Here is a 21,246-nt window from a genome sequence, read left to right on the forward strand (position 1 = left end):
TTAACATATCTGAGATGCTAACCAAAGAAATATTCGCTTCGATCGAAGACATAAAACCCATATGATACAGTTGCACGTCTAACCACAGTGGCACATAATTACAGTACAAAACACCAGCCGGCCCCCTTCCTCCTTCCGTGTATGTACCGTGCACCTACCCTGCTGCTATACACGCACCGCCGCGCTCTCCGCGACTCCGCCGGCCTGCGCGTCAAGCCGGTGCGAAACGGTCCATGAGCATGCACACCACGGAATCCGAGTCGGAGAGCACGCCGCTGTTCCGCCTCCTCTTCTCCTGGACAACAACGCCCTTCGTCCCGCTCTCAGCCACGGCGCCAACGCCACCGTCACCCTGATGGCTCCGGCCGGCTTCCACACCGACGGCCTGCGCCTCCTCAGGCCGGCCAATCTTGGCGAACGCCTCCAGCGAGACACCAACCGCTCCAGCCATCCCTGCACTCGTCTCAGCTGCGCCGGCCTGCTCTCACTCTACACACTAGACACCGGAAAGAACAAGGTTCTTGCGCTACTAGCTCCTTTTCCACTTGGCTGCTTTGGTAGCCACGAGGCTCTGGGTGCTCTACTTATACGCGCGTCCGGGGCTCTGGAGGCGTGGCGTTCTCCACGACGGGCTACGGGGAGTGGTAATCGTCGTCGCTGTCCGCTTCGGGGCCGGGGCCACGGCCACGCCCTCGCCTTCGCCCATGTGACGGCGTGGCGCCCGCGCGGCCATCGTGTGGTGGCTGGCCGCCGAGGGATCCGCGCGCGGGCCGGTGATGGATATACCGGTGCCAGCCGTGCCGCGGCCCCGCGCGGGCGGGCGAAGGGATATCTCTCCTGATTCCGCGCGCGGATGCGGATCGCCGACCGACGGGCGGAGGCCATCGCCATCCGCTCCGTGTTCGAGTTCCGGCTTGCGTAGCGGAGGAGTATTTGATTCGGGGAATCAGATGGAGGCTCAACAAGCGGTCCGCGGCGATGTACTGTTTGTGAGGTGCAACCGTGCAAGGACATCCATCTCCTTGCCACACGGTCTTGGTCGGAGTTTCACGGGAACCGCGATGGCATCCGCCCGTGGTACATGCCGGCCGGAAGCCCGAAAACGCACAAGCGCTCTTGTGTTTTTACTAAAGTTTCGTGCATTTGTTCGACTGCGTAACGTTATATGGGTTTCCCCTTGGTCTAGGGTAGCAGGCTAGTCGATCGATCATCAAACTCATGACAATTATCTCTTCCGTCGTATGGTCATCTCTGAGTTCCCCCGACAGGTGTTAAAACAGGAGCTGGAGAGTCAAGAGATCTTCTTTGGATGCTACGAAGCAAAAATATCTCCGTGTGTGTGTAAAGATTATTGACAAATGACAAGTATCTGAGATCAAATATCCCGTTTATAGTCGAGTGGTGGTGGTGAGTTTACAGCTCCCTCGCTTCTACTTGGATCCTATCGGTATCCTCTTTGCTGTGTTCTAGCACATGAAAACGAACTTGATCTGAGGCATCAGACCATCTCGATGTATCAGTGACGTTCAGAAAATACAAACATCATTTGATGTTTCAGAACATTGCAAGAAACTGCACAACGATTACGTGGTAAGTGGTAACCTACTATATCTTTGATTACAGATTCGGTCATATATGTTCAAAAGATCTACTGCCCGAAGCAATCGACTAGGATGGACAAGAAAGCGTCCTCCTGAACGAACGCCGGCGCGCCACCACCAGAAGCAGCAGCAGCCTGCTTCTCGGCAGCGTTCATCACAACCAGGGCACCGTCAGCCGCAGGCACACCAACTCCATCGCAGATCGTAGCGGCGCTGCTGCTCCCACAAGATTGAGGCCGCCGAGCCGTGCCGCGTCCCTTCCGTGCGCCACCGGCCACCGACCAGCTGAACGCCTGTGCGCCCCTGGTCCGAGCCATCCTCTCGCGCTCCAGCGTCCAAATATCTATCAGGCTTGACATCGCGATCGTAGCAGCAGGAGAACTGGGACAGGCAGCTGATGAGGTGAATGCGAAGAAGCGAGAGATTTGCCGAGGGAGCTACCGACGCGAACGGGCCGCTTATAGCGGTGCCCTGCACAGAGAGTGCTCCAAGGAATTGTTTGGAATCTGGGGGTCGTTCCATGCTCGGCACACAGAATTGAAGCTGCAGCCGGTGTGAGTGAGAGACTGATCAACTAACTGCGGCTTTTCAGTCTGCGTGCCCACAGGCATCCGATATCCGGGGGCGTGTAGCATAAGTCGGCAGAAAGTTTAGCCTGTCAGTTGCTATCCGTAACACGCGCCTCGGCTCGATAGGCCGCCGTGGCAGGCAGTTTCAAGCCCGGTGCCGAGCCAGTGGGTGGATTCGTGCGATTACCGTGGGCTCGATGACAGCAGCTCCGGCATATTTGTCAGAGTCTCATGGACTATTCTGCTGCTGTTGCTATCACTTCTGCTCCTGAATTGCTTTCCGTGTGGAACGTTTTGCGGGTGTGGTTATGCACAGTAGAAGGCCACACATCCGGCGACTGGCCTGCAGCCTGGGCCGCAAAATCAAAGTGGAGTAACAGCTTATTAGAGTTGGTGATATCATATACATGGAAGAGCGTCCGAAAACTAAAATAGTCATAACTCTTAAACTGAACCTTCAAAACAAATTTTGATTGTACCGTTAAATTTTTTATAACAAGATCGTTTGTAGAATATTTTTTTAAAATTTTTTTAGATACAAATTAATTAGTTATGACTACTGCGAACAAATGTTTGAACACCACAAATAAATAACTATGTTCTACGAACAAAAAATTAAATATGTTGTGGAGGAAGCGAGGACTTTGGGTCGAGTGGGCTTCCAAGGACTCCGCTCGTTGATGCAGCTTTGAGTACCTTAGGTCGTGGTGTTTCTTTTTCAGTTTGTGGTTTACAGCCTGACCAAATCAAGTCTTTTTTCTTTTTGCGTGGTCGTGTATCTTGGTTGTACATGTTCAAACTTCTCCTTTTTAATGAAAAATGTGATATCCACGTCTTTAAAAAAATCTACGGTAGAGAATGGGTAGAGAATGGGAAAAGGAGGGAAAAAAACAGAGAAGCAAGAAAGAAAATTACCGTGGGCCTCTAGCTGCATGCTGAGCCTACAACTCGCACGCACGTCGGCCTGCATGCACCACCTAGTAAAGCATCGCTCCGAAATCAAAAACCACAATAAACAGTATAATTGGGCCGAAATAATTAATAGTGGGCCAAACTGAACAGGAAGCCGGACCAAGGCGTCGGACCGGTCCGCTGAAGGTGATGACGGCACAACTGTCGCGTACGCGATGTATATTCGCGACGGCCTTTTGTCTCTTGGTAGACCGATGTCGCTGTCGTGGCTTTTGCCGCGTGATAAGAAGCTTGGTGGGCCGCAAACTGGCATGGTGATTGGGCAAAACGCATGACACGGCGGCGGCGTTGCTTGCTAGCGGAGGAAAAGCCGGAAACCCCCCGAAAGAACCAAAGCGCGTGGCGTGGAAGAAAGACGGCCGGCGCCGGTTGCTGCTCAGACGGCCATCGCGGCATCGCCTCCCGTAGCCCGAGGCTTCGTCCGCCGTTGCTAGTTTGCGACCCTATCGGAATCTCGATGGCTTCCACAGTATAGCACGGTGCTCCGGCCACGCGACCGGCTCTGTCGTCGTCCCATCGCCTCCGGTATGCTGCAACGCCCTCGTCTCTTGTTTCTTGAGCACGGTACGGTGACCGTCAGTCGTCTCGAGAGAGGACGCAACACATCCAGCTTCTCTCTCAAGTTATTTGAATCATGCGGCGGGGTACAAATAAGCACCTAGGGATGTCAATGGGTGCGGAGGTGAGGTGGGGTGGAGTAAAATTCCGCCCTCAACAAGACCGGCAACACTCGATCGCACCCGTCCTCAGACAGACCCGTGGGTGAAACGACACACCCGCACCCGCACCCACAGGTCGCCCTCGGGTTTCGGTTCGCCCATGGGTACAACATACAATATATATCAACATGATCGCACGATATCAGGCAATATATAATGATAAGATGCAGTAGCACAAGATGATGGAGTTGGATCTCTAGATGCAGTAGCACAAGATGCATAGGAGCGGGCCACTAGACAGCGCGTCTGCTGGCTTCGTGCCTCTGCCTCCGCGTACAGGAGGCCAGGAGCTGGGAACTGGGGATGGCGGCGTGGATAAAGGGAGGGAGAGGGATTGAGGGGAAGGGAGTGATTGAGTGAGTGAATGTATAATCTGGGATTCTTAGGTTGGACCAAATTCATGGTACAAAGGATCATGTGTCATGAGGTGAACTAGAATATACCTTGTTATGATGGGCCTCATTGAGCACCCATGGGTAAAAATTCACACCCATACCCAACCCATCTTAACGCGGGGTCGGGTCAGGTCTAGACCCACTAGTAGAATTTTGCACCCACGCCTGCACCCATCGGGTGTGAAACCCACGGACGCCCGCATCCATGGGTCCGACTGCCATCTCTACCTGTTATATCTTGGTAAAGTCCAAAAACATATGATTCACACGCTCCCAAGGGATCGATTAAAGCACTCTCGAAACTTTATAGATTTCGTTCCTCCATGCCAACTATAAAATCCATGGGATTTCTTCATTCACTTTGATCCATCAACACGGTTAGCTGAGCGAAACCAGAAAGAATTTGATTACGTACGTTCCTTTTTGTCACAGGTATTTTAGGCTAAGTTCTTCCGGGCGCTCCATGCTCCAGTCCTGCCTCCCGAGGGAGATCTCCAGGTTCGGCGCATACATGTCGTCTGCCAGCAGCTCCACGCTTGCAAGGGACGGAGAAGAAGAGCTCGCTGGGCTCGAGCAGTTTGTAGCCACCGCTTCAGATCTTGCGTGCAGTCCCATAGCAAGGTGACGATTTACCTCTTCTTGAGCTGCCTGATACATTACCATGACAATACATGCATGCATAAATAACAGTTTTTTCCTCCAAAGGAATATATGTGAATGCCAGCACTATCCCATATACTATTTCAATTCAGAGCGATGATATACACTTCTTCAGAGGAGCAGTATACTTTTTATACTCCACGTACTATATGTCCTGATATCAGTATAGTGTTTTTTTGATATAGTGTCATGCCTAGTCAAACAGTATAGTGCAAAAAGAGCTGCCAAATCACGTGGCTTGCGTGCATGGTGGAATTACCACAGCCTTTTCGTTTGTCTGCATCAGACACAATATAGATAGTTCTTGCGTGTGCACGTACCTGGGTATCTTGAAGCGCTGGTGGTGAGAAATTGTGTTTCTGACACCGGTGAGCCGAGTCAACAATTGCAGCACCTTTCCCCAGCACTCCTGGTGCGTGGTCAGTCCTGTGTGCTCAACAAATTAACAGAGAGCCCTTATCAACTCCATGCACTCGCCAGTAGTACTTGTAGTAGCACACAATGTGTTAAAAAAAAGTGAAACCCACTGTTAGCCATTTAATCCGTGGTCAGAGATGCAGGTTATCAGTAGTTGCAGCAGGGCTGCGCACAGAAGATAAAAGTGTATACAGAAGGTTGCGCATCACTGCCAAATACTTCGGATTCTAAAACACGCATGGTGCATGCATATCTGCTTTATCATTGCAGACATGCACGAACTAGCTTCCATGTTTCCTTGTAGCTTTGCCCCGTGATGTTTAGTGTTGATGCACAGCGAAGGGCTCTGGTGCTGCCGCATCTGGCGTCGTTGCTGTAGCATATGGGAACATGCATGCCTCGATTTGTCCCTACCACGCTCCGCTGCTTGCAGATGAACAGGAGGCCGGACGCCCATAGGTCAACAACTTGGAATACTGTCCCACTGTCTCTCAACTGATCCATATTTGCGTGCATGGGCACCGAACATAACCCAGAACGGCCAGAAGCCAAGCCTGCAGCATATCGCAAGACCTCCGACCCATGTCTAGCTACGCATCTTCTGCCATGGATCCCCTGTGTGTCCTATTGATCTGCAGCAGCTTCTTTCTTTCCTCGAGAAACGTGTGGTTGGTTTGTACTTAACCTAGACTCACTATGCTCATATTAATTGTTATATTAGCTTCCAACGATTTAAGCTGGTCAGGAGACAGAACTCCATTCCGTCCAGCTGAATGATACATGCACAGATAGCTGGTGAGTTCTGAGGTCTATGGGTCGATTGACCATATGATCGCATCAGTGAACTGCGACCAAGAGATAAGAGAGAGAGAGAGGGTGACAGGGATGGTGAGCACCTCACAGCACGGAGCGTGATGATGGCTGGGGCCTGGGGCTAACGGACGCGGACGCGGACAAGGAGAAGCGTGCATGGATGCGTGACGACACGGGGAAGAGGTCGGCAGGGGGACATATGGGCTACAGCGAAAACACTTGTTGTCGCTCAGTCCATGCCTGGGATAAATATATATGCTACTCCAGATTTTATCAGAGATTAGGGGGTGGATCGAGAACTGAGGTGCAGTCTGGACTCTGGAGAGAGGACATGCTCGCAGGAAAATGGGGTATAGTAAGCATTTTTCTCCATGACATTCTAGCGCTGAATATTGCTGGTCAGCTCAAGTATAATATTGATGGATTTTTAACATGTATAACATAGAATAATATTAATTCGTTCCATAATTTTGTGAGAGCTAGTACAGTAAGCAATGGTTATTTGAGACCTTCAAGTGTTCCACTGACCACTAGCCAATCAATTTGACAATTGCTTTTTCAATCAATGATTATTTGATAATAGGTTTTTTTGGGCAGAGTTTGACTACAATTTTTTAAAGCTTCATATTTTAGCTCCAAGAATTTATGTCAGTGAAGTTACGGGCCGGATACACCGAAAGTATTTGGATGATGCATCTTGTTTTTATTACTTAGACTAGAAATAATGACTTAGCAAACCTGTATTTTAGCCTACAAACTCTAGATGAGATGTGCATGTGGGACTTGGGAAGCCTCTGGCAAACCGGGTCAATTTATATAATGGTGAGGCGCCTATGATAAATGTCAATATCAAGATCTATCGAACCGATCTCTCATAGACATGATGTGTGAACGTGTCTATGCCTGTGGTGGTGCGGGCGTGTGCAAGCGTCCTTCGAAGAACCACATGCACCTATAGGCTATAGTATAGTATTGTTTTGAACCGAATCCATCTTCTTCTGATACAGTATAATATACAATCTACTAGCTAGTATATTATTCATATATAGTGTACAATATACTCGGCTTACTCCAAGAGCATCTGTATCATTTCTTTAAGCAGGTGATCAGGCCTTTTGTTATTTACAAATGGCAACAAAAGAGTAGCTGCTGCATGCGTCAAACATAAGCACATTTCATGTGCATTCTGCTTTTCTCCTCTTGTTATTAAGAGCTATATGCCTATATCTATACTAGTAACAGATTCAATAAAAGGCTGCAATTTGACTAAGGCCGAGATAGCAAAATCAGTAAGCATTATCGCTCCTACGAATACGATAAATAAAGAACATATATGCAAACTGATCGAGCTAATTTGAGCATACTCGATCCAGAGATTTTTCTAATGCGTGAAAACAAAGTCGCAAATCCTTGAAGCTTTGTGTGTGCACATGCATTGTTTTTCGAAAATTTAAACTAGGCAACATATGCAGACCAATGTTAACTCGTTGGTCAGAGCAGAAGCGACGACTGTAAAACCCAGTGATAGCAGTAACAATAGGACACAGATAAGTGATGAATGAAGGTGACATGCGGAGACAGACCTCGGGGGAATGGGTGGAGGAGGTGGCGGTGCTGCCGCGAGTGGAGCAGTTGCTGGTGGCGCATAGAGGAAGTGAGCAGCGGAAGTAGTCGCCGCAGCAGGCGGCGCAGAGCCCGCCGAAGGAGAGCTGCAGATCCCAACCATGTCGTCACATGCTGCTGGCACCGGTACCACTACCACCCCACCCCCAGCAGCAGCACCACCTCCTGCTGCTGCCGCGGCCGCCGCCGCTTCCATCCCTGTCGCCGTCGTCCTCTGCAGCGGCAACGCTTCGCCTGCGACCACAATGCTCGAACGATCGGCCATTGCACGCACGGCATGAAATAGGACTACATTGCACGTACGTCCATGATCTGCGCTAGCTTTGTTCGAGTTACATACCTGTGGCGATGTGTAACGATCTGTCTGTGCTCTTCACCGTCCTATACATCTGCAAGTCAAGGGGAGGACGGAAACGGATTAGTTATCATGATGTTTTGGTTAGTTTTTTGTGTCGCGTATGTGCGAGAAGGTGCACGATATGATGAAAGTATCATGTGCGTCTTGTTTACTCTCTCCATTGCGGCCAAGCTAGATGCCGTTTGTTTGTCACCTAGCACTTGACCAATGCAAGATTCACCAGGGACAAAAGTAGTTTACCAGTAAGAAACCCACAAAAGTGGTGAAAAAAAACAAAAAGGAGCCATCATCATGCAAAAAGATTTACGATGTTCTCATTCCGTGTTTGCGTATCAGTGTATGGTGTTAGCTAATCTATATATGCCATTAGTTTTTCTTGTTTTCTTTCTGCACGTATACCTGAAGGTGGCTCTTGACATGCGCCAGCGTCAGATCCTTGACGTTCATCAGCTCCAGCACCGACTTCGGAGTCGCTCCTGCCGGCAGTCAGAGACGGCGCGGCAGCCACAAGAACGGATCGCGCACGCGCCAGAAAGATCGTCAGAGAATTGAGCATAAAGAATAAGCTTATGCAGAAGCAAAATAAGGGGAATGCAAGCATCTCAGATCATGCGAAATCAGTGGCGCGAATGCTATATAAGCTTACTCTCATGGCCGCCGAGGAGCTCCACGGCGTGCACGAAGCGCGCGTGGAGCGCGGTGGTCCAGCGCATCCGCGGCGCCCGGGCGCTCCGCTTCGTCGATCCGCCTGGCAGGGACGCCCTGGTGGCAGCGCGCTTGAACGCGCATCCCTGCGGCTCGAGGTGGCCTCGGCGTCCGGCCGCGTCGCCGCCGCGCGCCGCTGGCGTGCCGAGCCCCAGGCTGAGGCCCGGGGGCTCCGCGACGGGGCTAGGGTTTGCGAAGAACCCTACCTCGCCGCTTCCTTCAGCGTGCGGGGCCGTGCTTGGCTCTGCCAACGGAGGCCTCGCCACCGCCAGCGCGTCACAAGCAGCGGCTGACGAGGCGGCTGGTGGGCTTATCCCGAGGGAGAGATTCGGCAGGTTCCTTTGCAGCATTGGAGGATCTCAAGCAATGGAAAGTCACAGCCTTGCAGCTACCTCAACGATCAAAATGGAGGACGGAATCAAGCTCCTAGCCAATCCACGACTTCTTGCTTCTTGGGATCAGGCGATCATATACTTGTTGAATCAAGCGGAGGCCATGGAGGGGTAGGAAGTAGTTATATCAGCGGTGGTCCGGCCGGTGATCAAAGAAGAGGAAAGAAGGTAGTAGAAAGAGAGAGGGAGGGAGAGGAAAGGAGATGAGGAGAGAGATGGGCAAAGTCTGGACAGTGGTACAGTCACTGAGAAAGAGAAAGAGAGTGTGGGGAAGGGATGGTGGATTTGAGCAAAGTGGCAAGTGAAAAGGAGCGAGAGAGAGCCACAGAGGGGAAAGGAGATGCTTAGAGCCTGGGGGTAGTGATGAGGGGCAAAAGAAGCTGTGGTGATTAGGTCATGAGTGGTGTATGATTTGGTCCCTTGGGAATGCTGCTTAAAGAAGGGTGTAGCATGTAAGCTTTGGAGGGGCAGGGGCGCAGGGCGCATAAGCTGAAGGCACTGTACTTGAAGGCCATAATGGTGCTACAGTCGCTGTTCCTGGCCGCCTTCATGTGCAATCTGACATTGGAACGTATGTACGGTGGTGGTATGTGGTGAATGTTCAAAACGTAGCTCGTCCCTCGTACCATGATGTTTCAGGTGGGCAAATTACTTTATACTCTACCTGTTGACTGGAGCTGGGAGAAGAGAATTTTTTTTTTATCATGAAAAACAGCTTTTTCAAGAAAATTTATTTGGTGCTGCTGATCACTTACCGATGAAAAAACATTTTGTTTGTTCATGATCTATGTCGCCATGTGAGAAGTGAACAAGTGCAACGTCATGGTTTGACCGGGACAGTTCATTCCACTACACTGACCGTTATTTTCCCCCATTATATGCTAGCAATGTATCGGTTTTTTTTTCACGAACTCTCAGAACATATTTCATTAAGGGGTCGGGGAGGAGGAGCGTAATGTTAGGTTAATGATATGTAGGTTATTTTGGATGCCAAGAGGTACTAAAGTAATTTCCATGCAATAAAACACATCGGTGGTCAACAGTCTAAGAGCTGGACACTATGTTAGTAGGACAATAAAGCACAATAGACAAAGTGTGTGGGCTCCAATTCTGGTTTTCACAGTCCTGCCAGCATATATTTAGTGTGGTTTTAGATATCCTATCTAGTAGGAGTGCTACACATAAGGGGCTACCATATATGCTTATTTAGCCAAAACCCAACAGTTGATGAGTGATTTTAGAGCGCTTGTCTAGCGCTTGACTTGAGATGGGTCTTCTTATCTGCTGGTGACCGGTGAGGGAGCGAGTGCAAGCAAGCCACTGAATTGAATAAACATGGTAGGGTCTGAGTGTCTGACACCAATCCAAGCCAGCCAGGGCTACCCATTGTGCTAGCTGCAAAGATAGGTCTCACCTTTTGATCTGAAGGATGGTCTTGGTCTGCAGCTGCAGTGCAGGACCAAGGAAGGTGTGTAAAACGGGCTGACGCCGGCCCCTTTGGGGGTGGACGTTTTCAGCAAAGCAGAAGCATAATGGCCCCCGGGCGAGGCCGCTGGGGATCTTTCCATATTCATGAAAGGGAAAAGGGTTCTCCCGTTCGATCCCGTCCGCCGTGGCCGTGTGGGACGCCGGACGCTGCCCTGCCCGCTGCCCCGGCTGCAGGGCGTAGTGAATGTGGCGGAATGCGACAACACGGTGCGGAGCACTAGCTGCCGCGCGCTCTGCCCTGCTAGCTGGTACGAGCGAGAGCGAGAGGCATGGAGAGTGACACCGGAGAGAAGAGTTGTTGCTTGCATCGTCTAGCTAGCCAGGTAGCAAGATGATGATGATGGTGACAAGGTGTAGCCATCTATCCTTCTTCACTCGCTCACTCAGCAAGAACAAAGGCTGTCCTGTAATGTTTCACATAAACAGGATGCAGTGGTTTGTTGCTGACAGTTGAAAGTGTCAAACATGCCATATTTGGGGAACCTAAACACCGTCCGAGAATCGCAAGCATTTGTGAATTGTGCGCCTGAAGATATCATAGCAGCCGACGAGCAATCCACCCTGCCGAATCAGCACGCACGTGTGTCAGTCACGTGAGCGCGCGCAAGGGATCGCCAATATACTACGGCCGATCGATCGCCCAGGAGAGAGATAGCAGGGGGGCAAAAAGTACGGCTCCTACATTCCGATCTCGTCGTCTTCGCATAACCTAATCGCCCAATCAGCCGCCTAAGCAAGCCCCCCCGGAAACAACCATCGGAAGAGAACAACAAGGACTCCTCGCGGCACACGAAGGAAAAGGCGCCCGGCGCGGCGCAGTACGGCGACTCCGACCGCCCCGCGCTGGGCCGTAGCGCGGTGGCACGCGCGCCGGGCGCGCGGCCGGGGAGATGGCAACAAGCCGGAGGAACTTCTCGAGGCGGCTAAACAAATGGGGCGAGGGGAATTTTGATCCGCCCCCGGGTCAGCGCCTAACGCGGCGTGTTCCTCGCGCAAAAGGCTCGCGCGGCTTTTCGATAGATCGCCACTGCCGCGCACGGGCCCCCGTGCGCGCGCGTTTAATGGTGGTGGCTCTTAGCCGCATGCATGCGCCTGTGCGCGCGCCGTGTTGGTATGTGCGTGCCGTGATCTTGGTCCGGGGCGCCGCGGGTACGCCGCTTGGCTTTCTTTACTCGGTGACTCGAGGTGTTGCGAGTCGGTAGCCCTGTCTGCCCCTGGCTGCCTGTATGCATGGCTGTGTGGTCGTGTCTAGTGGAGTAGTTGTAGCGTGTACTGACAGTACTGTACTTTTCCAGTCTACGATGTCACGTTGTGTCGAGGAATACGCTCGTACGTATGTCGCCAAACCGATGTGTATATGTACGTACATGTACTGATACATATGCAGGCCCTACGTGGACCTAGCTACTGCGTGCGAACACATGTCCGGGGCAAATGGCATTATTCCGAGCAGTCAAAAGTCGGTACTGAAAAGCGCTACAGCAGGGAGCCGCGGGGCCGACGACCCTGACTGCCGGCATCTTCTCTTAGGTAAAGGTAAAATCTATGCGTGTGCTACATGCATGTGTTCACCAAGAGGCAACGCAATAGCAAGCGTTGGGTTGGGCACTTGCGGTGTACCAAAAAGGACCTTGGTAGTGGGAGGACCATACTAAAATCAGAGAGCCGCTCGCTCGTGTTGACTCCACCGATTAGTTCGAGACTCTCCGTACACACACCCAGATGGCATGGATATCCAGTCCATTGTTTTTTCACTCCTGCACGCATGATGATGGATTATGCGGACCATCGTGCATGGTGATCGTGTGTCCATCGTGCACTGGAGAAGAACCTGAGATCCCAGGTCGCACGCTAACAATGCAAGACTCCTAGGGGAGTAGCACACACGCCCTGCGCTACGTCGCAATCGTCTCCCCCCAATTATTCGCGCTGCGCACCGCTGCACCTGCACGTACTCGATGGCGCGCGTGGACCTCGCCTAGGACTAGGAGCCTTGTGTGGTCTCCCCCTTGCTCTGCGCCCTCTCCTTCCTTTCTTCGAAAGCCGCAGTGGTCGGTGCCGGGCAGTGGGCACGTACTGCTGGTCGAGCGCGACGTGGTGGTGGCCGCCTCCTCCAACCAAAAGCTGCCGCGCCGAGCAGCCCCGCGCGCATGTGCCCAGCCACACACGCAGCGCGGTGGGAGCGCATGATTGATCGGCCAGCTCGTCCGGCCGCGGTTCCCGGCGCGGAGGCGTCCAGCAACGGCCAGCCGGCCGAGGGGACCGTGGCCCCGGGGCGTGGCCGCGTGGGGTGGTTTCGTTTTCCGGCCGTTTCGGTGGGAGGTCGCTGCCTTTCTCCGCGCGATCATTGCGAGTTTCGCTTAGCTTACGTTTTGCCGGCTCGAGGGGTCGCCGCGGTGGGCGGTGGCCTCAGGATGGACGGGCCGGGGTGATTGGGGCGGACCACGACCCGGAAATCCATGATGATTTCCCCACCACTGCTGGTGCTGGTGCCTGGTACCCTGACGGGTTTTGGGGGCACGACTGCGCTAGCCGAACTACGGTGTCAGCTGACTGACGGAAGCCAGGCGAGCAACAGCGGGTGTGAGTGTGTGACAAGGCCACGGAGTTTTGTTGGGTTGGGGTGGTCATGCGTTACGCGACAACAGGCGCGCGTCCAAGGAGTAGCGGCCGAGTTGCAGGAGAGGAGCTGTTCGTCAGGTGTTTCGCAGAAGACACGTACGTTGCCATGGACCGTTCTTCCGAGCCCAGCACTGGCTTTTGTTTTCCCCAGACCCGGGTCAATTGTTACATTCAGTCCCCAGTGCGGGTACGGGTAAGCATTTTTCATCAGGGTAGCCAACTTTTTTGTTTTCGAAGGAGCTCAACACCCGATTGCCCGATTGTACCACAAGAACAAGAACATTGAAGAACAGAAAAAAAGAGAGTAGAATACAACAAAGGAAGTACAAGTTGTTTACCTCGATAGCCTTGAAACCTTCTCGATTTGTATCTATCTGATATTTTGATGATCTGATAACACGGTAAGTCTTCGGTGATGTAATGTTGTCGGATGCCCAGTTTCACAAAAGAGGCCTTTGTGCTACGCAAGTTCAGGCCCATTAATTAGCCCATCACAAGTACAAAAGCCCATTAATTCCCCAACATACTTAGCTCGACCTGGTCCGACTCGAGCCCAGTTTTACCCCACAGCGCGTCTCCCCCAATCGTCTCGCACGTACGGTCTCAGGCGCCTCGGCCTCGCCGCTGCACAGACGCTGGAGACGACGGCGGCGGCGAGATGACGGTGTTCCACTTCCTCAACTGCGCCTTCCTCACCTTCGGTCCCCACGTCGTCTACTACTCTGCCACCCCCCTGTAACTCCCTTCCCTTACTTCCTTTCTCTCGTGCTCTCTCTCTCTGAGATCCGTATGCTAAACACGCGAGATCTGCGTGTGTTGCGCGATCTGGGAGCTTTGCCGCGTGATCTGCACCGAGGAGCACGAACGCCTGATGGTGCGCGTTCTTGATGTGATCCGGGCCTGTGGGATGTGGTTTTAGTCAGTACAATTGCAGTGAATTTTGCTCAGTTGAGTTGGGTTGGCATGAGACACTGAGACAAGTTCCGTGTGTGCTGGCTTACTTATGTTGCACTGTTCGTTGGGATTCATAGCTTAGCTTGAGTGGATTGTGGTGTTCGAATCGAAACTGGTTAGCTGACCATTTTTACTAGCAGTACCTGTTACGTTAACTTCATGCCTACACTCTTTTGTGTGTTGGGAGGGGAATATTAGGTGGAAGATGCTGGTGAGCTGCACCAATATGAAATGATGCTACTGACTGTATGGAAGAACACTTCAATCTTGTGGAAGTAAATTCTTATTGGATCTATATTGCCAGTAGAGAGTAACCACATGATAATAATATAAATCTGTCAAGTGAATTCTGGAGGGGAATGGATTATTCAAACAACGTAATAACAGGGTGACCAAGTAAATTATATCAAATGGTTGTTAGTATGGCCTTTCTGTCGGTGTTTCGTACCGCCAACTAGTGATCGTACGCCGCTCTCTCCTCACTTCCAATGGCTAGCACACAAGAGACAAGGAGTTATACTGGTTCGGGAAGATCCTTTCGTCCAGTTTCGGCAGGAGTCGTGTTCCTTGGATCAAGCGCACTGGGCTTACAACAGGGTGCTTGCAAGCAAGCGTTCGTGCGATGTGTGGCTGTATGCGTCGAATGCGAGAGAGAGTGAAAGGAGGCCTGGTTCCCTTTATATAGGCTAGGGACTGGGCAACAGCGTTGAGAAATGGAGGGGGTCCCCGACCTCAGAGGTTGGGGGTTGTGGCGTGGTCAGGTCTTCCTTGCACCAAGAGGCCTCCTTGTCCTGTCCCGTTGGCTGGTCGTGGGTTTCGCACGCCTTGTACGGTGGCTTCTGCGCCGCGTGGGTGCTTACGCACGGCCCGACCTACTCCGTGGCGTGCTCCTGTCCTATCCGTCAACTCCGTGGTAGTGAACGGGACGGGTGCTGTTGCTGTCGTCCGTACTGGTGATGAATGGGCGGGCCTTGATTAGTGGCCTGGACGGGGCGTGCCGCTCGTCCCGGCTTTCCTCGACCTCTTTAGTGTGCTCACGGCAGCTCCTCGCCGTAACGTCTGTCACTGGGTCCCACCTCACCTGCGGGACAGTATCGGGCCTGGCGCGGTGGCATGGCCTTGATCTTGACGGGTCTCGTTGACGGCGAAGGCGATGATGACGTCGGGGCGTGGGCGTGTACGGCCGCGCGTTGCCTCATCCTGCAGGCGGTCTGAAGGGTGTAGCCTCACCCTCAGACCCCCTGGTTAAAGGTCAGCTCCCCTCGCCTGGTCATGTCTCCGGCGTGGGGCAATGCCTCTTGTATAGCGCAGGTCTTCCTGAGTCAAGGAGTGGGTAAGGCGCCGTGGGCCCCTTGCGGGCCCCGCCCCCGAGCCGGTTGAGCCAGCGAGTCATGGCTCTTGGCTTCCGACCAAGGGAGGTTGGGTGGTGGGCTTCAACGTCGTCTGGGCCATTTCCAGGATGCTTCTAGCTGTTGGTCCTTTGGCTTTTTGGTGCCTGGTTGCCTTAAGCCCCGTTCCTGAGGGTACCCCGAACCTGTCACTTTCTTTCTGTAGTTGCAAGGTTGTGGTGCTGTTCTTTTTTCAGTGGCATTAAGGTCTGAATATCTCATTTCCCATCTAATGCAACGGTCACATCCAGTTCAACTAAACCCTGCTTATTTTTCAACTGTCACCCACTTGAGCAATGAGAGTGTCTACCCATGATCCATGGAACATTTAAATAAGTTAGATGAATTCTTGGCCTAGTTTTATCTGAATGTATACCCTAGTTGACCTAGTTTAATCTGAGCATAGATGAACACACTTCTGTATCCATAGGTCCCTTTTACTACACTTTCTTATCCTTTCATTTGTTTCAGGTCAGAGTATGATACAATCGGCACTTCTGTAAAAGCGGCTGTTGTTTATCTTGGAACTGCACTTGTAAAGGTCAGCAAACAGTCCAGGATTCTTATGTCTTCTGAAACTTAAAATGATAAAGGGTTTACATCTAGTGCACAATCATGGGAAAACAGATCTTTTTATTTGGGCAGCAAATAACATGAAGAATTCCAGAAGGAAAAAACAAAGAGATGTGGATTGTGGATTACTGAGTTATTCTAGAACCTTTCAACATTTTCAACTTCAAACTAAAGATGTCAGATGAAACATAGATAAGGAAAAAAATTTGCAAGTGTACTGTGGACACTGGATATGTAATACCAGCCCCTTTTCCCTTTGATTTATCTTTGTCATATATTCACATTTTTACTACTCTTATGTCTTGATATAGAGTGGCAGAACTCAAAACGTTGTACATATGTAAAATAATTTGAGGGGCCTATGCCTAGTTTTTTGGATTTCTTTTGGTGTTAGTTTGATATATGAGAACTGTTTTTTGTCATTAGTTCACTTAGTCATGCTTTGGCATAGATACCTCACAATAAGAAAATTTGACTGTACCATGATTCTTAAGCCAACTTATTTACCATTCATGGATATCATGTTCTCCATTTGATTTTTTTTCTAGTTCAAATCATTTATATCATGTTATCTTGCCTCCTTGCATCTACCTTTTCCGATTCATATTTTCCCTGACACTATGTTTTCCTTAGTAATAAGTTTAACATAATTCTGCAACATTTATGCACACTTTTGACTTTCTGAAATAAACTTTTGCGTTGGGGGTTAACATGATGCATAACAAACAGCTTTTTCTTTGACTGCTATTAAAGAAAGTAGTGAACATTTCTTGAATTCAATTCTTTCTGCATGGTATAAACTGGTATTGCTCCCCGTTATACAGTTTTCTTTGTATTGTTATTCTTTGAAGAAAAGTGGGCAAGTTCAAACTTTTCCTGTTCTGATGTATCCAAGATAAATTGTTTGAAGTTTTTGTACTTAATTTCAGTGGATGGCATTACCTATTGTCTTCCTTGCCATGCTATATTTCTATACCTACTACTATCATGATCTACTTGTGACCAAAGTTAATGAATTGGTTGCTAACATTGCTATATCGTATTGGCAGCTTGTTTGCTTAGCAACATTGCTCAAAGTACCTGAGAATGATAGCTTTGATCCCTATCAGGTATATTTGCTTTTCTTGGCACACAAAATATACTTTGATACCATGTTCTTGGCGTCCTCTAATATATCTTGTTCTTTCAAATTGCAGGAGTTAATGAAAGTTTTTATTGGGTTCATTGATGTAGCTGGACTATATTTTGCTCTGACACAGTTGACTCACAGAAACATCTCTCAGAATCATAAGTTCCAGGCTGTTGGTCTTGGTAAGTACAGAGTTCTCGCTGACATTTGATTCATGTCATCAAACAGCGTCCATGGGGATATTTATTCTTGCATCTCCATTCTGTGCCTTTCCTATTTTTCCTTGCGTACGATGTGCTGAAAAATATCTGCTTAGCCTTTTCTATGTGGCCATCTTGAGTTGCGCTGAATTTAGTTTTCCATGATATGGCTTTGGCTTGGATACAAAAGCGCACTTAGACTTATTGGTTACTGACAGTGGTTACCAGAAATTCAACAGCATGTCCTTTTGTTTGTTGCTCTGCATAATTGTGGAAGAATGTTTGGTTTTGTACTTTTCCCATCTAAGATAACTTTGTTGTGATTTATCATCGATGTGTTGGTGTTTTCAGGTTGGGCTTTTGCTGATTCGGTTCTGCACCGACTGGCACCTCTGTGGATTGGGGCAAGAGGGCTTGAATTTACGTGGGAGTTCATATTTCAAGGAATTGAAGCAAATGCTAATCTTGTATGCCACTCCGTAGTGTCAGATTCCTTGTTTTGAAGAGACCAGCTTCCTAGTGCTACAACTCATCATGTTTATTTAACATAGTTGTTGACAAGAAGACTGCTGATTTGTGTTTCTCTACAGGTGATGACCCTCTCCCTTGCTGCATTGGGATCATTGATGTGGCTTAGGAAGAACAAGCCTAGGACTTTGGTTCCAATAATTTATGCATGTGCTCTGCTCTTGGCAACAATGCCATCTATCACAAGGTAAAGCATCCCTATCATGCTCCACTTTGTTTGTGTTCTTATTTCCCCCTTTTTCTGAAATAAAAATGTTTTATTATGAGAAATAATAAATTTAGATGTGTGTGTCTACTTTTTGCTGTTACCTACGTCTTTATTAAATTATTGTGGCGTTATATGTATTAACTTGAGATAAAGGCTCTGTTGCTGCTGCTACTAATTTGAACTGGGGAAGATTATCTGTTCAATTAACAGCGTGCTTTACACCTGACCAATTAGATAACCATGGTACTTGATGTCCAATTCAGAACAATTTTTATATATTCCTTTTTCAGATTTTCCTTAACCCTTAACTGTTCGCAATTTAGAAGTCCTAATTTTCCTTGTCCGTTGGATGCATAATCATTTTGTGCAAGGTCCCATACTCCCATGAATACCGTGAACCTTTTCTCGCACTAGTTGTGAACCAAACTAAGTGTTTGAATTAAGTATCCAGGCAAATGCTTTGTTTTGAGTTTTCTGTTGAATTCCAGTATACGAGTGTGTAGGTTTGGTAATTGATCTTAGCCTTTGGGGGGTTATGGTATTTCACCAGTGATCGGAACATATCATTCTTTACTCGTACCATTTGATCTGATTATTTAGTTGCTTTGCTGTGACTTGCACGTTCCATGCTTTCTAGATATTTCGCTTATTGTTTACTGGGCTAAACATGCTCACCAATATCGCAGTTACTTGAGAAGATCACTGGAGTGGCAGACACCAAAGGTGGTTGGCTTCGAGCTATTCTCCTCGCTTGTTATGGCTTTCATCAGCTGGCAGCTGTTCTCGGCTTGTCAGAGACCGATGTAGTGAGTCGACGATAGCAGTCTCAGTTTTACCTACAGTTTGACGCTCTTGAAGGTGCCTCCTGATGTATGTCAAGAATTAGGATGATCCTTGAGCCCTTCCGCTACAAAGCTTTCTTCGTCTTTGATTATAGAACATTTTACTTAGAATTATCTGTTGTGAGTTGCAGAGCAGAAATCCATGCCTCAAATGAGTGGTTATGTAACAGATGCTATTCAAGGCATTTGAGCGGAAAGAGTTTTCTTTTTAATCTTGCTGTGCATTTCATATCCTATGTTTGAGTCGCATCATCTAGCGTATAGATCGTATAATTCAGTTATCTTATCAGAATGCAAGAATAAAAGCATTGGTTGCATCTCTCCCTCCTGCCACTTAGCTGTACATGATTTGATTTGCAAGACGTGGATGTGTATGCACTGTGATTTCAGAGTCGCAGAACTGACTGGAGTCCTTTTATATGTGAACACCTCAAGATCAATTGCGGGCCTCGACCCCAAAAACATGTTTGCACGGTATTCATCAATTGTCATGGATACATACCGAAGTAAATTCAATCAAAAACATACATCGCGTTTTATATATCACGGTTTATATGAGGCAGCGGCGACAGATTGGCTGCTGCTGCTACCAGGGCGGGCGCGCGCGTCCATCCCTACTCGGACTCCTCGACGGCGGCCTCCACCCGGAGCAGCACGAAGCCGACGGCGACGCCGACGAGCACGAGGCCGTTCATGATGGCGGCGATCCTGAAGATCTCCGCCGCGGCGTTCATCTGGGCGCCGAACGCGCTGCCGCGCCGCGTCTTGCCGGCGGGGCTGAGCGAGGCGACGATCTTGGCGAAGGAGTAGTCGGCGGTCTTGCGCATGCCGAGCATGGTGACCTTGTTGAGCCCCTTGAGGCCGCTGTAGGCGTTCATGCCCTCCACGTACGTGACGCCGCCGGACGACCTCTTCTTGGCCGCCGGGGCCGCCAGCGACGGGATCGTTGCCACGGCGAACGACGCCATTCCTGCGCTCTCGGTGGGCTAGAGCCTGCGAGTCGACAGCGGACGAGCAAAGTGAGAATTGCAACGCACGGCAACGTCGTGACGCGCTGTGATGCAGGGAACGGGAAGAATGCGGCATGGACGGAACGACGCTTACCTTTTTCCTGTGGCTCGTGAGCAAGAGTGTGGCGGCTATGGTGGTGGATGGCTTGGGCGGGCGGGTGGGATCGCGCATTTGTACGGGAGATCAGGGGAGGATAAGGCGGGGCGGGGAATGGACGGTTGCCAAAGGGGAGTTTATCCTTGGTGGTGACATGGAGGAGGTCCATTTGGTGGCCAGAGGGATCCTGATTGGCCAGGGATGGTCCACTCGTCTATGTTTTCGTCTTACTTTTTCCGGAGGCGTCCGTGGAATGCACACGCACACGCTGGCTGCTCCTCGTTAACGGCCAGCTATTTTACTATACACGATACTAGCATGTACTACTGTTCGTAAATGATTGATCAAAATTAATTATATACTACTAAAAGTTTTACCTGTGGTATGGTAGTAGTACAAGGGTACGGTACCCAGAAATCTTTTGGACAAAAAAACATTTATCCAAACTGAGTTACTTAGAGTGCTAGAAGAAGAGGAATTATATTGGCATAAAAGATCCAATACAAACTGATTGTTGAAAGGGGATAACAACACTAACTACTTTCACAAAATCGCTAATGGAAAGAAGAGGAAAAAATCTATATTCTGTTTAAAAAAGGTGGAGTGAACATCGAAGGGGATGAGAATATCCTAAAACATACCACACAATACCATAAAGATCTGTTTGGACCCTCCGAAAGTCCTCATTTAAACTTGATGCTGGCTGAAAAAGTGACTATTGAGGAAAACAACCTCCTCTTTTCGTGAACACGCAGGAGAGCTGCATATCTTTGTATTAAGAAGGAAAGAACATTAGAAATGTTACAACGCGAGCCAACCGGGCACACGCACACGGAATTACAACGCGGGCCAACCGGGCACACGCACACGGAATTACAACGCGGGCTAATCGGGCGCACACACATGGATTCACACTCGAACCCACAAACCTAGACACAGCCACTCTCTTGAACCTGCCAAAAGATACAACCTCGTCAAGGGTG

At 49.8% G+C, this 21,246-nt stretch overlaps 3 protein-coding genes across 3 annotated transcripts; 1 reads left to right on the forward strand and 2 right to left on the reverse strand.

Moving 5' to 3' along the window:
• Positions 1 to 4,541: 4,541 nt before the first annotated feature.
• On the reverse strand, positions 4,542 to 9,756 carry LOC117836322 (uncharacterized). The gene is made up of 6 exons (XM_034715726.2): positions 8,774 to 9,756; positions 8,527 to 8,603; positions 8,110 to 8,158; positions 7,730 to 8,003; positions 5,237 to 5,342; positions 4,542 to 4,904 (listed from the first exon to the last, which is right to left on the reverse strand). The coding sequence occupies exons 1-6, from the start codon at positions 9,180 to 9,182 to the stop codon at positions 4,683 to 4,685; spliced, it is 1,137 nt and encodes a 378-aa protein (XP_034571617.1). The 5' UTR covers positions 9,183 to 9,756; the 3' UTR covers positions 4,542 to 4,682.
• A 4,121-nt stretch (positions 9,757 to 13,877) lies between these two features.
• LOC117838643 (uncharacterized) lies at positions 13,878 to 19,368 on the forward strand. The gene is made up of 7 exons (XM_034718745.2): positions 13,878 to 14,069; positions 16,148 to 16,217; positions 17,299 to 17,358; positions 17,446 to 17,560; positions 17,930 to 18,045; positions 18,169 to 18,293; positions 19,001 to 19,368. Exons 1-7 carry the CDS (start codon positions 13,993 to 13,995, stop codon positions 19,119 to 19,121), a joined length of 684 nt encoding a protein of 227 aa, XP_034574636.1. The 5' UTR covers positions 13,878 to 13,992; the 3' UTR covers positions 19,122 to 19,368.
• A 224-nt stretch (positions 19,369 to 19,592) lies between these two features.
• Positions 19,593 to 20,381, reverse strand: LOC117838644 (uncharacterized). The gene is made up of 2 exons (XM_034718746.2): positions 20,261 to 20,381; positions 19,593 to 20,149 (listed from the first exon to the last, which is right to left on the reverse strand). Exon 2 carries the CDS (start codon positions 20,122 to 20,124, stop codon positions 19,771 to 19,773), a length of 354 nt encoding a protein of 117 aa, XP_034574637.1. The 5' UTR covers positions 20,125 to 20,149; positions 20,261 to 20,381; the 3' UTR covers positions 19,593 to 19,770.
• Positions 20,382 to 21,246: the final 865 nt, after the last annotated feature.

This window comes from Setaria viridis, chromosome 9 (genome assembly GCF_005286985.2).
Source record: "Setaria viridis chromosome 9, Setaria_viridis_v4.0, whole genome shotgun sequence".
Lineage (NCBI taxonomy): Eukaryota > Viridiplantae > Streptophyta > Magnoliopsida > Poales > Poaceae > Setaria > Setaria viridis.